The 17781-nt window shown below is 38.3% G+C and overlaps 1 protein-coding gene across 4 annotated transcripts in view; it reads right to left on the bottom strand.

The window, feature by feature from the left end:
• Nucleotides 1-73: 73 nt before the first annotated feature.
• Nucleotides 74-17781, bottom strand: part of rictorb (RPTOR independent companion of MTOR, complex 2b) — a 43203-nt gene continuing 25495 nt past the window's right edge. For 2 of the 4 annotated variants that reach the window (XM_047805732.1, XM_027139949.2), the window contains exons 25-38: nucleotides 17599-17677; nucleotides 16440-16549; nucleotides 16269-16356; nucleotides 16093-16185; nucleotides 15895-16001; nucleotides 15542-15786; nucleotides 13617-14634; nucleotides 11680-11857; nucleotides 11184-11268; nucleotides 10880-11080; nucleotides 9782-9937; nucleotides 9195-9318; nucleotides 5863-6001; nucleotides 74-5747 (exon numbers count right to left, since the gene is read on the bottom strand). In XM_047805732.1, coding sequence (XP_047661688.1) covers nucleotides 5679-5747; nucleotides 5863-6001; nucleotides 9195-9318; nucleotides 9782-9937; nucleotides 10880-11080; nucleotides 11184-11268; nucleotides 11680-11857; nucleotides 13617-14634; nucleotides 15542-15786; nucleotides 15895-16001; nucleotides 16093-16185; nucleotides 16269-16356; nucleotides 16440-16549; nucleotides 17599-17677 — 2692 coding nt within the window. In that variant the 3' untranslated portion in view covers nucleotides 74-5678. Of the gene's footprint in view, nucleotides 5748-5862; nucleotides 6002-6808; nucleotides 7352-9194; nucleotides 9319-9781; nucleotides 9938-10879; nucleotides 11081-11183; nucleotides 11269-11679; nucleotides 11858-13616; nucleotides 14635-15541; nucleotides 15787-15894; nucleotides 16002-16092; nucleotides 16186-16268; nucleotides 16357-16439; nucleotides 16550-17598; nucleotides 17678-17781 lie in introns of those variants that run through there. The other 2 variants (XR_007139000.1, XM_047805733.1) reach the window with 2 other exon arrangements.

Here is a 17781-nt window from a genome sequence, read left to right as displayed (position 1 = left end):
ATTTCATCACAGTTAACACTATTCGTGTACTTGTGTATGTATATGTACAAATACATAAAAAAATAGCATCCCATTGTTTTTCAAGGCTCATTTCTAATTCAGAAAACAAACAATGAACTGTACAAGGGAGACCACAATTATGGAAAACATTACAAGTTTGTACAATGTACGTTTCTGAGACATTTTTTTTGCAAGAAAAAATATAAATAACACTTTTTTGCATCCATTTCTGCATTTTCAATATTAAATAGTTCTTAATAAATTTAATACAGTGCTCTGCAAACTCATGAGCGCACTTCAGAAGAACAAAAAATGAAAGTAGGGAAGATTTTTTAAAAGAAATAAAAAACATGGCACAGATATACAGATAAAACCGTTCGCTGTGAATGGTGATGAAAACACCTGTTTTGAAGGAAAAAAAAAATGCAGTTACAGGGGAAAAAACAAAAACAAACGAGTCACAGAAAGAGCAAAATATTCACTTGCATCTAGTACATTGTTTTTTAGTGGCACCAAAACCACCAGTGCTGATCATGCTTCAAAAATGACTCATGCAATGAAATAATCAGTGTTACTGATCAAATGGCAAGATGGAACAAACACTGATTATGCATGAACAAAGAGATATTTCTAGTGATCAGTTTCCACATGTTCACACGCTCGATGAGTGGTAGCATGTTAATAAATTAAACACAATTCTGAGATTAACAGAGGAGAAAATCAGCATTGTGACCTGATCCCTAACATGCCTCTATTAAACAGCTTTGCTTCTTTCAAGTTTTTCTCTCATATTAGCCTATATATGTTGGGGGAGGAGGAGGGGGTGTGTTGATGGGAGGGTTGTGACATACATGTACTTAAAAAAAGAAAGAAAAAAAATTGCTTTTCAAAACCACACAAGTATGGGATGATATTAGTCAGTCATTTTAGAGCCAAAATGTCTTTACAATGCTTTCTTAAAAGAAATGAACCTAATAATAATAATAATAATAATAATAATAATAATAATAATAATAATAATAATAATAATAAAACCTTGTATTTGCAAAAAAGCCAAGGCAGATAAAGATGCTGATTTAGTAGGATCTATAATAAATAAATAATAATAATAATAAAAAAAAAAACATCATCAGACATTTTCATTAAGTCTAAAGCTAATACAAAAAATACGTATAAGGCAAAATAATTAAAGCTGCCTAAATAGCATGACTGGCCCAGCCAAAAAAAAGCAACAAATCCACCACTCTGTCTCATTAAAACCGATTATGACACCAAAATCATTTATTTGGAATCAACAGGCACATTGAATAAAAGTAGATCTCTATACTTCAAACTTATCTTTACAGATAACTGCTTATCCCGGATAAAACCTTTATCTGATGAAAGGCTTAAAGATTAGACTAAGAAAAGGCATAGATCGGGCTTCATCGTCAGTAGGTTTATTTATTGCGTCATGCTCATGTAATGGCCAGGACAAAAGCTGTGGACCTGCTTTAAAGGAATATTAAAAAAATAAAAATAGAAATAAAAACAGATCAGTATCTGTTATGACGTGAATATTTTCTGACTTTTGCCTCTTTACACTTTGCAAAAATATTTTGTGTAAATATCAACTGCCAAACCACAGCCACTTTTGTCAGTGATGTGCTGTTTAGGATTCAAATGGACTAAGACTGCTTTCACACTAGCCTGAGGGACTTTTGTGGCTTGTATGGAAACTCGCATAATATACTGGAACCACACAACACTCAGAGCCCCAGCAAGTACTCGGCCATGCTTGCTCTCCAGATCTGATTTATGGTATTATTAACAGTAATGCAGTTTAGATTAGTGGAAGGCTGGCAATGAGAAGGTTGTTTGCTTCTGTAGCTTTAGAGGCAGAAAATAAAATGAATTGGAGTAGTTCATGTAACTTGGCTGCATGCAACGCAGTGACATATCACATACTGGTGAATGTCCCAAACATATACATGCTGTTATATTTAGTTAAAAAATATGTGATCCAGCATGTCATAATTCTCATATTCGCTCACTAATAATGCTTATTTTCATCAGCGTGTTGTCCTCCATGTTTGTTTTTGTTGATTACTTCCCAAATCCAGACCTGACAACAGAAGTCACATGATGTTGTCTGGAATCTGGAGGCAGCCACATTCCCATAGGATTACAAGTAAACAACAACAACAAAAAAAAAAAAAAAAAAAAAAAAAATGGGTGACAGAAACTAAAGCATGCCAAGTGTGAAAGCAGTCTTACTGCACCAAGTAAGTATGGACAACTCTTCACAGTGTAGCTGAACACAACATTTATGCTTAACAGTTCTTGGACAACTTTGCAGAGTCTGGTATAAATACGTTCCCTAAGCCCTGTGTCTCAAAGTATGCAAAGAAAAGTGTTCTCTTTTGAATGTGTATATTGCATATTACATCTATGTCTCATACTAAAGTAAATCTTCAGGCCAAACATGTCTCACGGCTCATCCACTATGTTTGTCAAACTATCCCCTTAAAGCCAAATAAACTTTAAGAAAGTTGTTCAGATGGAAGGGAAGTATCATCATCATCATCATCATCATCATCATCTCAAATTATACCTTATTTCTTCAACACTTAGATAAAGCTGGGTATGTAAGAGTTTTAGCTTCCTTAGAACCCTTTCATACAGTATACAAAAACTCCAAGTTGAAGGACACAAAAACTTGACACAAAGTGGTAGAAATGCTTTGCAGCTGAAAGAAAAGGAAACATGCCCCAGGGTGAAGGTGCTTATCTGAGTCTAAAAGTCTAACTTTTTTCAGCTAAAGTTCATTAATAGAAATGTACCAGACCATTTTATACCTTTGGCAGCGAGTAGAGCTTGGCAAGAGCAAGTTGCTTTTGAACTGGGGTTATTGGAGGGTTAATGGGACAGGGAATGAAGAAAAATGGGCATGCATACACTTCTCTCTGCTGTGCATTAGTTAATAAGAATACAAATTCGATTGCATTTCCTGTTGTTTATCTTTCAATCGTAATTAGGGACAAGGCTGAGTAGCGAGTCAGCACGGTACTATTATTTGCTTATGGACTTCCATTAGCTACATTAACCTCATCGCTTTGATGCAAAAGTTCCACAAACTCAGCAGTTCCATGATCCATGAGCCCAGAAGTGAAACTTGGAAGTTTACAAACAATAACTGACCAGTGCTGCTGTTGTACTGTGTTGTAAGTTTACTGTGACCAAGCCTCCACTAGAAACTGAACCAGAACCTCTTAAAACAAATCGGTGGCTCAGTTAGCAGTTTGATTCAGAGCTAGTGACTGGAAACAGCATTGAAGCTTCCTCTGATACGTTCAGAGCCACAAAAAAAGAAACATGCTCAGTAGATTTGATTTGTCAAAGAGGAAAAAAACAAAAAACAGTGGATGTGAGAAAAGTATTCAGAAAATCAGAAAGTATCAGAAAGTAGTCAGAAAATATACAAATTTACTTTTACATAAACATACTTTTACAAAGTATGTTTATGTAAAAGTAAATTTGTATATTTATTACCAATGAATTAGAGATTTACTGGAAGTCTTCAGCCCAACACACCCTCAGGGAACACTTTTATTTGCGAATTCTGTGCAGTTTGAAGCCAAACTAAAAAGCAAACAAACCAACAGTCTCGACTTCACCCTTATTTAGACTCTGGACACAGACTACCAGCTGAACCTTTACTAATGATGTTATTGCTGACATTTTTAATAATTCCAATAAATTCGGAATAGTACAGTTGGAAATGCAGTAGTCTGACAGCTGATATATGTACAGGATTTATTATGTAGCAAACTGTCAACCGATATTACGTATGCAGTTAGTACATACTGTATGCAGTGCGATTGTGAGGAGACTTGGTACAGCAGTAAACTCTTAAACACGCTAAAACCTTTAGCTATATTACACTGTGCCACTTTATTACACACTCCTACCTTGTTGGCCATGTAGGTGTTCAGATTAGAGACTAAAGCTCTGTTTTGTGTGTTAATGATCCTTTATTCCACAGCCCTGATAATTTTTTTCAACTGATTGGTCTGATTATGTTGATAAATCATCTATAACAGCAGCTGAAAGGAAAACTTACATAAAATAATTGCATTTGTATAAAATGCATGATCACAAATGCATGGATGTTATTAATTAAAATCTGAACAATCATTGAAATGTTGACTTTTTTTCTGTAAGGTGTTTGTGTTAGGAGTTTCTAGGAGACTCACAGGTTTCTAACAGTCAAAGTTAAAGCTGCAACTTGCTTTTTAATGGCATGACATTTTTTGGAACAGAGGTTAGAACAGGACAATTTTCATTCTAATACTCATGGATAAATCACAGTACGAGTCATTCATCTATTTTTAAAAAATATGCTGTGGAATAAGAGGACTTTCCCACCTCGCGTTATTCTTGTTACTGGTGGTAACAGTTACTCTGCTTCTGTCTCATTACACTTCAGCATATCCAAACAATGCCTTAATCAGGGTCGGTATTCTGATTAAAAAGATTTTGGTTGGTGGACTTTTTCTTAATCCAGCAGTGACCCTGAAGCTTTTAAGAATAGTGTATTATATAAATGTGGAGTGGACAGGCTTTAGTCGGTAACTGAACACCTACAAAGTGACCTACATGAGAAGTGTATCTGTAAATGGGCCAATGAAAGCAGAACTTGTGCCTAGTGAATGAATGGATTAAAAACAACAACAGAAAAAAAAAAACAGCCTTACCTGGAAAACATACATAGGGAAATTAAAGCTGCACTATTTCAATGAGTTTCAGATCTTGTTCTGTAATTAAAGATTACTATTTACTAATTTTAACCCAATTATCCCAGAAGCATACAGACTGTGGGTGAGATGAGCATGTTTAAGCTTAAATGAGAGTCATAATTCAGTGCTTTATAACAGTTAAAGCCATGTAGTAGAAATGATAATGTGGTTACTGCCATACAGATGGCTGGGTCTTTAACTAATGATTGTCTCACATGTAGGAGTGTGGGTGTGGATCAAAAACTGAGGCTTTCTTCTGATGAATAATTCAATTACAGGCTCGCTGCGTATTTCTTTATATACATGGATTAAGTTAGTGATACAAACCACAATCTTGTAGTGTTAAAATCAAAACTTGAGGGATCCAAAGGGAAGAAGAGCAAACATGTTTGTAATTTCAGTCCATATCCGAATGCGTTCATGACAGCTGTGCGGAACTGAGACAGAAATAAAAAAAATATATATATCAGCATCAGCTTGTACAGCTTTCAGTGGATTTTTGTTTTCTTACTGTCTCCACACTGTCCGTGCTTTTATACACATAACTGTCAGTCAAAAGCTTTATTTTGGTTGCAACTCCAACTGTCAAAGTTCAAACAGTTGTCTGTCTTGATTCAGGCTTTTTTTCCCCAGGCAGTATGTTTCTTTTGATCTTTTAAAAAAAAAAAGCGCCGTACCGATTCTTATTCCTCCACAGACACATTTTACAAATGCCTCTTCAGATGCTGTTTCAGCCTTCTATCTTTTTTTGTTTCTTCTCTCCACCTGCTCCATTATTCCCTCGTTACCTCTTATTGCCTCCATCTTCCATAAAGTCTCAGCCAGGCCAGGCGAAAATGAATGAGGAGGTCTGGGTGGAGAAGGGTGGATGGGGTAACAGCAAGCACAGGCTTTACTATATCAGGACTCTGGTGGAGAGTTTACACATTTCGATGGCATTGACAAAATGCTTTCGGCTTCCTCGTAAAGCTGCAGGGTAGAAACAATGAAGTGAAAAATATGCATAGACTGGTGTGTGACTGAGAAATAAACATGTTGTTCAAATAAACTTCTATGCTACAAGTAATTGAGTAAAAAGGTTTACCGGAATAAACTGTACGTCTTGGAACAGCTCCTGGATAAAGCGTCGAGAGGTGAGTCTGAACATGCAGTGAGCCAGAAGGTGGGACACTTCCGAGTATAAGCAGATATCATCAAACGCATAAGGAAACTTTTCCTTGATCCTACAGAAGCATTTAATCAGATAAGGGATCAAAAAGGAGGTTTACTCAGTCATGCACAAATAATGCATCCTCACACACTCGCCTCAGTAACACTATTTACGCTTTTCAAACTAAATATTTAATGCTATGGAAAATGTTTGTAATAACAGTCACCTAATCCTCCACTGCTGAAGGAAATATTTAAAATGCTGTTTGTCAGATTTTACTTGCTGAAACATGTTTGAGGGTAAAACCGCTCCAGATAGTATAGTTTGCTGCTATGGTTTATTGCATTTACAAATACTACTTTCAATTAAATATAGACTCACTTGATCACAAACACCCATACACCTTCCTATTCCTTTAGTTATCTAATCTGTCAGTCATGTGGCAACAGCACAATGAAACTATTTTGCATATACTGTACAGATCACAAGCTTTATAAAGTTCACATGAAAAATCTTAATCTTAAAATGTGATCTCAAACCAGTCCACCTAGATCTAACATTCATGCAACAATCAAAATCACAGGTCACATTTTCTCGAAGTGAAAATAATCTAAAAGCTCCTGAACTGGATCTGCATGATTTCTGCACTGCACTGCTACGACATTGGGCATGAATGGGCATGAATGTGCAGGTGTTCCTAATAAAGTCTGCAGTGAGTGTATAAAATGATTACAATTTTTTATAGGTATAAAATATAACCAGTTATATGGGATATATAACATATATTAGGAACATATTTATATAAGGAATATATATATATATATATATATATATATATATATATTAGGGATGCCACAATTCTCAATATAATATTGAACCGTTCGTTACGACATCCACGGTTCAATACGCGCTTGTGAATTGCGTTTTTTTCGGTTTCATGTTTAAATAATTTATGTGCTTTTTATTTCTCTCCGAATTGACTATTTGTGTGTGCCTGTATGTTTACGAGCTGAGATGAGGAAACTCCTCCCCGCGAGTAAATGTTCGATCACTATGCTTTAAAGTTAGGGGGCGCTGAACCATCATTCCACACTTTAACATGGCGAGCGGTGGTGAAGCGAGGCTACAGTACGAGGAGGCGCTGGCGTCTTTTAAATCCGTGGTGTGGAGACATTTCGGGTTTTGCTGTTGAGTATAATACAGAGGAAGAAAAAACGGTAAACAAAAAAAAATGAGTGTCTGCAAGCATTGTTTTACACGTGTAGCCTACTTAACCAATTTTGAAACACTTCCAATATGATTACACATCTGCGGCGACATCACCCAGCAATATCAATGTCTGAATGCAGGATAGCAGAGCAGGTAATAAAGTCCTCCAAAAAACAACAGTCCCTCGCTGAATCCTTCCAGCATACACACCCAACTGGTTCCGAGAGACACATGAAAATCAGTGTTGTAATGTAACACAGTACAAATACTGTTACTGTACTTAATGTCACGTATCTGTACTTTACTTCGCTATTTAAATTTATGTCAACTTTCACTTTTACTGCACTACATTTCCTAGATAAAATGTATACTTTTTGTCCGTTATATTTCCACTAAGCGTCTTTGTTACTCGTTACTACAAAATAAAATCAGAATAAATGTGTGTGACTGCAAAAAGGGAGGTTTGGTGAGTCACTGCTCTTAGATTGCATTACGCAGCTCCGCACTCTCTACGGAGACGCACGCACAGTGTGCACGTGCAGTCAGAGCTGGAGGCATTTATCTATAACGGCGGCAACCAAAAGCAGTGAAATGTCACTATTCTTATTACCAGAGTTGATAGCACAAACAAAATATTAATGCAATATCAATACTAAATAAAAATAACATTTATTTAATTGTTCTTTGTCTTGTGATTAATGACTGCATTCATCGGACAAACTGTTTGTAGAGAATACACAAATACATGAACTGATCTGATTCAAGACTGGCATCATTACATCATGCATAAAATGTTGGTGTCCACTTTTGCCATTTAATAATAGCATAATTACTTTTGATACTTAAGTACAGTAAATATCAGATACTTAAAGACTTTTACTTTAGTAATATCCTAAAAGGTGACTTTCACTTCTACCAAAGTCTTTTTCTAGTGCGATACTTGTACTTTTACTCAAGTATTGCTTTCTAATACTTTATACAACACTGATGAAAATAACAAAGGCAGTAGGGGTGTTCATTGCCAAAGATTTGCAGCCGTTTTCGGTGATTGGAGATGCGGGCTTTTGTCATCTTATAAAAACTCGCACTTTTTTCAGCATCGAGATAATTCCCGACCTCTATGAAAAGACATGCAACAGTATTGTGTACGAATTGGCTCAAGCACAGAGCCTTGCTCTGACCACAGATGGTTGGACCTCGCGGGCAACCGTGAGTTACCTCACTGTAACTGTTCACTAGGAACTAGTGGACTTTTCTTTGCTTTTAAGTAAAATAAAGGAGTATCGCAATAAATCGTTTTTATTTATTTATTCTTAACCTCTTACTGTTCCTATTGCCTAGCATAGAATAACAAAAAAACATTTTTATGTGTTAAGCCATCAGAGCTGAACCGAAAACCGTGGTTAAAAAACCGAGGTATGTATTGAACCGTGGGCTAACTGTATTGTTGTATCCCTAATTATATATATATATATATATATATATATATATATATATATATATATATATATATATATATATATATATATATATATATAAAAGGAAACCACATGGTTAAATCTTTTTTGAAACTAAATAATAAAGTGAAGTCTAAAGTGAGCTAGTGATTTTGACAGCCATGATGTCTGTACACTGTTCACTGCCGATTATTTGCTTTCATTATTTATTAGGGATTTTAAATGTCTGCAGGATAAGTACAAGATGATGATAGAAGACAGAAGACAGGACAATATTGTTCAGAAACAGCATACAGACTGTGGGTGAGATGAGCATGTTTAAGCTTAAATGAGAGTCATAATTCAGTGCTTTATAACAGTTAAAGCCATGTAGTAGAAATGATAATGTGGTTACTGCCATACAGATGGCTGGGTCTTTAACTAATGATTGTCTCACATGTAGGAGTGTGGGTGTGGATCAAAACTGAGGCTTTCTTCTGTTGAATAATTCAATTACAGGCTCGCTGTGTATTTCTTTATATACATGGATTAAGTTAGTGATACAAACCAAAAATCGAAACTGTACAGTATTGTTCAGAAACAGTTAGAGCATCTCCTTACGTGAGCAGTCCCGTCTCATGGCCTTTGGTTCCTACTGATGAGCTGAGGTTGATGACCAGCCGCAGCACCTCTTTCCTCAGCAGAACTCTGCAGGCTGGAGCGTCTTCTGGAATGGTCTTAACTCCTAAAAGCAAGACATGGCCAGGTCATAATTGATGAAATATATTTAGCAAAAGCTCCTACAGAGATACAGCCTCAGACAGTCCCAGCTATTTACACAAAGTCCCCTTCTGGAAATATGGAATCTCTCTCTTTTTTTTTTTAACACGGAAACAAATTATTGGATGACCTTCACAACAATGTCTGATAAGCTTTAGATCCTTTATGAAGCATGACAGTATAATTAAGACTGGGAATTCAAGAGAGCAAACCTAGCAATGATCTCTGGGTGGGAGACATGGTGTTACTCTCTCCCTTGGCAGGGATAATCCTTTTTAAAATAAAAAAAGAAAAAGAAAAAAAAAGAAACAACAACACATTTCCAGGCTCTCAGGCAGGGAGGCCTCACCTGAGTACACCTTAATTGTTCTAAGTTAGGTAAAAAGTGAAGCCATGGCTCTAAATACCACCAGCTGTCTCAGACATACCTAGAACCAGCTCTGTGCTACGGGTGCTCCCAGCAGAGCCTTGGGACACAGCGTCGCTACACCCCGACACTCCAGAGAATTTCGAATGGGGCATGACCTCAAGGTGGTTGTGCACAGGCTGACTACACCACTCCGAGTATGGAGCATCAGCAAAGTCTGGGAAATTAGAGAATACAGACACAAAATAAGGCCTATGTTTGTATTATGGCTGTAAATAAAAAAGCATGTGCTCCTGCAATGATAACTACGTCTTGCAAAATCCAGTAGCATGTTTCAACAAAACATTTGAATTCTCTTCAAGAAGTATTTGCCCCTGCAGACAATGTGTATTTTGTTTTATAAGCTCGAGAACACTGAATGAAAGAAAGGAACAAAGTCATGTATTATTATATAGTGACTGGAAATATATGTGTGATAAACCATAATAAACTCAATCTTTTTGTGGCTTCATCAGGGTTGTGTACCATTCTTATCAACATCAATCACTTAATCCAGATATTTTAGATATTTAAACACTGAACATGTTTGCTGTGGTGGGTCTCGACCATGGAGGGCCTCAAAAGTAAGAACGACTAGTCAGCATACAGAGAGAAGGTGCAACAGATACCTCATTCAAACTTATGTAGTAGCAGCAGTCTAGTATGTTTACAATTGCACAATGTACTTTATATTATACAGTATGCACACTGGTCAGTGCTATTTTGTGTATTTGTCTTATATTGTATGTCTGTTTGCACGGTCTTTTGGCTTGTACTAGGTTGCACACGTTGCACTTTATGTGGCTAGGACTTAAGTCCTTAGCTTGGATGTCGTCTTATGTAGTTTTATGTAGCACCATGGTCCTGGACAAACATTGTTTCATTTCACTGTGTACTGCATGGGCTACACATGGTTGAAATGACAAATTCTTCTTGACTTGATTTGACACGTGTCCCACAATGGTCCCCTGTCACTCATGGTACGCACGTGCTGTGGAAACTAATGATGACACTAGCTAAAACACATGCGCAGATTACTTTACTTTGTGGACAATTGGGGACCCAATTACGAGTTCTTGAAAGGCATTAGCATTGATCCTAAGTAAACTCTGTGGCTCACCTGGACGGCTTTGTGTTGTTGTGTGCGTGTTGCAGCCCAGCACTTTGCAGCCTACACAGTACAAGCAGTTCTCCTCTGTGTGCTCTTGCAGACCTGTCTCCTCTGAGCCCAACAGCTGCTGCTGATCTGCTCGGCTCACGGACATCAACTCCGTAATGCTGAGCTGAGACTTCAGTACACCGTGCCGTGAGCCATCAGAACCTAGCGGTAAATAGCAGAGTCAAGAAAATGGTGCACATGTGTGACATCTGTGTAGGTTTCATGTGATGTGTTCAGAGTTCAGCAGCAGCAAACGAGTTTTTACCATCAGAATCTCCGGAGAAGAACTTTGCAGATCTGTCCTCTGAAGGTGGGCTAGTCCTCTTCTGGAAATATGGTGTCTCTTTTATCTATTAAAACAGAAACAAATTATCAGGTGACCTTCAATTATCAGGCACCCATATCAGAGTATTCTGAAAATTGCATTAAAATATTAATTTGAATTATGTAATAAATTTGCCCAGCACTATTATAACATAAAAAGGTATAATGTGTCTTTATTTAATAAATAAAATGTTTAATCACTGAACTACTGTGGAAGACAAAAATTAAGGATACGCGGTTATCGGAAAAAAAAAATAATAAAAACGATAACGCCATCCAATGTGGATGGTTTTCCTCCAGCAGCAAGCACTCGTCTTCTCCATTTTGTGCTAAGGGTAAACAAATTTTTTAACAGTACTGACTACTGGTCATTTTACTCGTTTTAACCAGTATCTTGGGGTCCTGCTTAAAATGAGCATAAGAAAAAGGCAGACTACCTGGAACATGTTGTTGATGTCCACAGGTAAAGCCAGGCCAATGTAGTCATCCGAACTGCCGTAAGTGGCGCTGGACACCATGGAGCGCACAGAGGATGAGCGCTGCAGTGTCGTCTGACTGATGGGGCTCAGAAGATCCTCTTTATCTAAAGATGCAAAACTCAGAGCCTTCAGGAACCTGTGCACACAGAGGAAACCAGTCAGTGCTAGGACAGAAACATTAAGAGTAGAGAGAAGTGATTGATATGATCAATACCTGATTCCCACAACTTATTTTGGATAGTTTTATTACATTGGTAATAGCTTACTCAGGAGACTACTACAGCTGCTAAACATTCACTGGGCTATTAAAAGTCGGCACATGCCACGCATTCAGTCAGGACATAAAAAGGGGGGAGTGGGTAACTTTGACAATGTGGGCTACATAATCTGCAGGAGTGTCTAGAGCACACAGGATAAGGTTCTGCTTGATTGTTCTTCTATACTAGCTCAGTAGATTTATCAGGAGGGACAAATTGCCTTGCCGGCAGGATTGAGGAAGCAGTAAGAGTGCACAAATAAGGATGATAAATCAAAAGGGGTCCAAGCACTTTTGATAAAGTAGGTTTTAGGGTTGCACAGACGCAAAGGAGAAAATTATCCCCCTTTAAATAAATTAAAAGGACAGAACCGGTCTTTCCAAACGAACGAGAGCTGCCAGCTCCCGGGGTGATCCATACGCCGCGGGAGGAGAGATCGGCGACGGCGCCCACCTGAGCCTGAGCCCAGGCAGCTGAAGCGTTTTTTATACCTGAGAGGGACCATCAGAAACAGTGCACGTTATATTCAAAGTTTGGTCCCAAAGGGGCTTACATCAGGGAAAAGTAAAGTCCTCATTTGAAGGAAAATTTTAGGCTTTTAGTATAGAACATGGTCTATTAAGTCTTGGCAAGAATTTTGGCATGTCTGGAATTTATGCTTATTTTCTTCAAATAAATTATGCTCCAAATTTTTTATGCTAAGGCTGCTTTTAATGTGAAGTGTTTGTATTGGCTCTAACAGCTGCACATCATAAAACTCATAAAACATGATCAAAACCACAACTGGATAAAAAAAAAAGCTGGAGGTTTCGAATAAAACATAACAGGAAATGGAGTGCAAATCTATTGTTATTTTTTACAACCCAAAGGCGATTATTTTTCTATAACGTTCAACACCAGGAAGGAGTGACTTGTTGGCTGTGCCTCAGACAAAGATCAGCACACTAAAAAGCCTAGTTAGTGACTTGACACTTTAAAAAACTGGGAAGCTATTTTTGAGGAAGATAATTGGAGTTAAATATGTAGAATGTAATATACATAAATTGCAAAAACGTGCAAGTTTGGCACTAACTTTGACAAGTGGTTCTCAAACTTTGTTACAGTTTTGTCAACCCCATTTTTCTCTTTTCCCCAAATTACATTTTTTCTCATTAATATTAGATTTATCAGAGTTCTTAGCTTTTTAAATGCTTTACTGTACATATTTACTGCTAGAATGCCAAAAAAAAATGTAGGCCTATATTTCAAACTGGACACGATGTGCTCCGTTTTTGGAAATATGAGGAAAAAAGCTTTATAGCTACAATAAATAAACAAATATTAACATTAGTATTAAAATAATGAGAGCTTATTCATTAATTTGTTCAAGGATATATATATATATATATATATATATATATATATATATATATATATATATATATATATATATATATATATATATATAATATATGAGCCTTTGTGTTGTTATATGCATGTTCATTCTGATAAGTACAACTTATTGCCATTAAAGTAAATATTTTGGTTTAGTGACCATTTAAAATGAGAAAATTCATAAAAGTGTTAAATGGAGCAAAAACATCACAATGGGTTATACAATGTGGGTGAAAAAAATTGTGTATGTAAAGACATTCAGACCTTCTTGGCGTGAGCCTGGAATCCAGGCTGCCAGCTTTCATAGTGATGGTGTCAGTGAAGAGCACATCCTTGGCAGGGGAAGCAAGCGCCTCACTGTGGGAGAGGGATGGGTGGATGCGCTGCTGCTGAAGCCGCTTGAGTGTGGCATAGCCTAGTGCGTCCCTGGGGCTTGTGTACATAAAGCTGCAGTCCGTCAGGCTAGTGATGGTGGTGACAGAGGGCGATTTGAGAGATTGCGCCCTTCGTGGCAGTGTGTGAGATGAGCCTGGTGGCGCTAGCAGCACCGAATTAGATTTGGAAAGGGGGAGGTGATTGGACTGGGGGGTAAGGGAGTGGAGGGTCCGGATGGTCTGTGCGCTGGCAACCGTGCTGAGGCTGACGCAATCTGTGTCTATAGCAGACGGGTCTGTGGCGCCCACTGCTGTCTCTCTGGACGGGCTCGAGCTCATAGAGCTGATTCCGCTAGTCGTCGTGTCCGTGTTGAAGCTTTGGCTTCGGCTTTTGAACTGAGCGCCGCCTCCAGAGGTAGGTCCGTCACCTGCCAGCCTCTCACGACTGGTCTGTTCACGCTGCATGTCTCCACCTGCCATGTTGCGCTCTGTTACGCGTGGCAGACGTGACTCGCTCTCCCCATTGCCATCCTGATGCTCGTCCCCTTTACTCCCTATGAATGAAGTCTCCAGGGTGACTGACGGGCTCTTGGACAGATCAGGAAACACCGGGCTGAACACATCTCCCTGACCTGGGGAGTACACAGAGGGTTCTGTGACTGTGCGATTTCTCCTCAGGCCTCCCAGCTTTTGCTCACCAAACAGCTTATGACTGCTGCTACCTTTAGGGTCACTAGTGCTGCGCGGCTTCTTTCCAGAAAGAGAGATGAGGAAACGGTTGCGTACAAAGCGGCTGGATGCCAAGATTGTGAAGGGGCTGCGGTCCTTTAGCAGCTTGGATCGGATGTACAGTGGCTGCTCCTCAGACAACTCAGAGCCATCTTTATCGTCATCCAGGATGTACATGCCTGGAAAGGAGAAACCATGCATCAGAACACTACAGCAAAAACTGGATATACTTTTAGACAGATGTAGGGACAATACTTGTAGTTCATATTATAAAAGACAGAAATTAGGGCTGCTGAATATATTTACATTTTACATGTAAATAACATTTAAAGTTTTGAATGCAAATTAGCCACCTAATATAAATCCACTGAAAGAGTTGTATCCTAAGCATTTTATAATAAAGTGATTACTTCTTATAATCACTTTAATGTAAAACCTTTATTGGAGTAACTCTTCTGTTGCTTAATTAAGTTTGATTAGGTAGATTGTGAGAATAATTGTATAAAACAATCTTGGAGACTTTCTGTATAGGGTACATTGTTCTTTCTCGCTCACACACACACTCTTCCCCACACCCACACACAAACATTCCTTCTCTATCTTACACATACACACAGATGCCTTGACCTTAGTTTATCCCCCTCCCCACCTTAGAGGAACCCCCTGCTTTGCACGTATCACACTTGCAACACCGAAAGCAGTTGTAAGAAACATAATACTTTGGCTAGGAGGTTCCTATATTGAGATAACGGCCAAGGCTGCTTTTGTGGACACTAGCATTAAGCTCTGCACACACACATTACGCCATCCTTCTTCAAGTAATACAATATATTCCTGTTTTACTTAATAAACTTTGGAACTTCTCTCTGAAAGACTCTGACTAGTGTGTTCATTGAGACGTCCTCGAGTACTCGCCGGGAAGCAGAAACCGAGCAGAGGTCGAGAAGGCTGAAATTAGTTACCCTGTCCAGGCGACAGATGAAAATTCCTTACATAGATAATGCCACAAATGTATTACTCTAACTTTTCATGTATAAGAAAAAAAATTGCACCTAATAATCAGGAAGCAGTTGGACAAGCACTTACTGGGCTGGGTGGAGTCACTTTCACTGTTGTGTCTAGAGCTGGTGGACTCAGAGTTGAGGCTGAGAGTGCTGGGCACTGACGACAGTAGGGTAGGTGGAGGCGGGGGTTGCTGCTGCTCTACCTCGTCAGGCACCACAGGCCACTGCTGTCTACGACTGTGTCGAACTGCATCCCAGCCCTGCATCTTCAACAGCTCACAGCCCTGCTTTGTCTTGGAGATTAGACCCAGTACATACAGACATGTCCTGAAAAAGACGGGTAACAAAGTGTAAGATGATTCAAAAGTGGGCAAAAAGGATTAAAATAACTTGTATAACTGCACACAGCATCAGTGTGGTTTACTGGTTACGCACCCCCGGATGGAGAGAACCTCACAGTGATGGGCCAGGGCCACAATGTCTGGGATCACATTCTCCTCTTGTAGCAAGTTCAGACCCCAGTTGGACGTGCCAATATTACCCTGAACACAAGCGGAATGATCAACACCAACAGCCTCTCAACTACATTTTTTTTTTTTAAAATTACCCTAATCCTAACTGAACTGTACTAACCAAGGCCCAGACAGCAGCTTTAAGTTGTTTGATGCCTTCCCATGTGTCCAGCACTGGGGATCGCACAGTGTAGCTTAGGTCAGGTACGATATTCTGACAGAAAAAGAGAATATAAATGTTGCACAAAAAGAAATTTGATAAACACAGGTAAAATTCATAAGGAAAACTGCTCTCACCTGAGATTCTAGGAGATGACAGCCTGTCTTATCATGCACAAGCTGCCCATATAAATGCACAGGAAGATAGACATTCGGCCTTTGCAACCTGCAAACCAATTTAAACCGCAGTTCTTAGAACAAGACAGAGGAGGAAATTCTGAGCAAAATAAACGTGGAAAAAGTGTAGACCTTTGGTTGCTCCGCCGTACGTAGTTGTCCCCGTCTACTGGTTTGCGGTATGTAGTGAGAGCCTCATTTAACTGCTCCTCTATTAGATCCACATACTTGAGGTTATATTCCTGAGCAGAACGAAGATTTACAGTATACTATAAACAACACGTCAAACAATATGGCTTCTTTCATTCAAGACAAAATTGAACATTTTCTTAATTAAACACTTATTTTGTTGCAAATTATGAGTGAGCATTTAAACGCACAAAAAAAAAAAGATGTTTAACCAGAGATGTATAAGCCTCATTATATATCAATGTTTAGTGTTAGTGTTAAAGCATTAATATTCTAATGGATTTTTCTTTGATAATATTAATTATACCACAATTCTCTATTCTAATAGGTCAAAATGTGTTGATTAATTTTCTATAACAGCAGCTGCAAAATCACAAAAGGTTTGTATTACCGTGATCTAAAACCATATCTTTTTCTAAAATAATAATTTGTTCACAGGGACAGTTACGTTGGATGCATCACACAATATAAGCCTAATTACTGAAGTTTTGAAAAAACTTGCTGTTAACAAAGGTTCTTGAGAAGGTAAAGCTTTCGATTTATTTAACATTCATGAAAGTGAGAGTCCAGTGCTGCTTTGGAACAATTAGCAAGTTTTGCACCACAGGAAAACCATTTTGCAGTTATACCTGAATTAGAAAATTGTTTGCAGAGGAATAAATTGCAGAGGGACATCTACAGTGTCCCCATTTTGTGGTGACTAATGATTTTGGTGTAAATTGGGCTTTACACTCATGAAGAGAAAGAAATGTAATACATAACCCTGACTAAACTAACAGCTGAGATGCACTCTTTCAAGTATATCCCCTGACTGAGCAGCTGTAGTTTTCTACACAAGCCTAGTTTTTAAATCCCTAAAATGGGGTCACAGGCTCCCGGCACTACAGGGTTATTACTATTTGTACCTATAAATTTAAAGCAGCAGTGGCTCCAGTCTCAGCACCCCCTCATGTGATGGCCTTGTTTTGAATATTAACTAGTGTATTAAGTTCAGATCTTAAAAGAAAGCGCATGTCATTTTTAAACTAATCAGAAGCATGTTAGATATGGTCCCTTAATATTATTGTAAGTGACAGTGTAAGCAACAGTAGAGATGAAGCACCTTCTGCCATTTCTCCAGCTGCTTACTGACGTAGCCTCTCTCGTTGAGGTAGGAAAAACCTTTTGGTATGGACAAGAACCTTGGAGAGATAAGAACAGATCAAGTATGATGAGGAAACTGCAAACTCATTAAGTTCAACGCAACACTGGTTTTGATAACTGATTTCGCACATTACGTTCTTAG

The sequence above is a fragment of the Tachysurus fulvidraco genome, chromosome 21 (assembly GCF_022655615.1).
Source record: "Tachysurus fulvidraco isolate hzauxx_2018 chromosome 21, HZAU_PFXX_2.0, whole genome shotgun sequence".
In the NCBI taxonomy this organism is placed as follows: domain Eukaryota; kingdom Metazoa; phylum Chordata; class Actinopteri; order Siluriformes; family Bagridae; genus Tachysurus; species Tachysurus fulvidraco.
The sequence above is the reverse complement of the archived record's forward strand: the minus strand, read 5'-3'. Positions and strand labels throughout refer to the sequence as shown.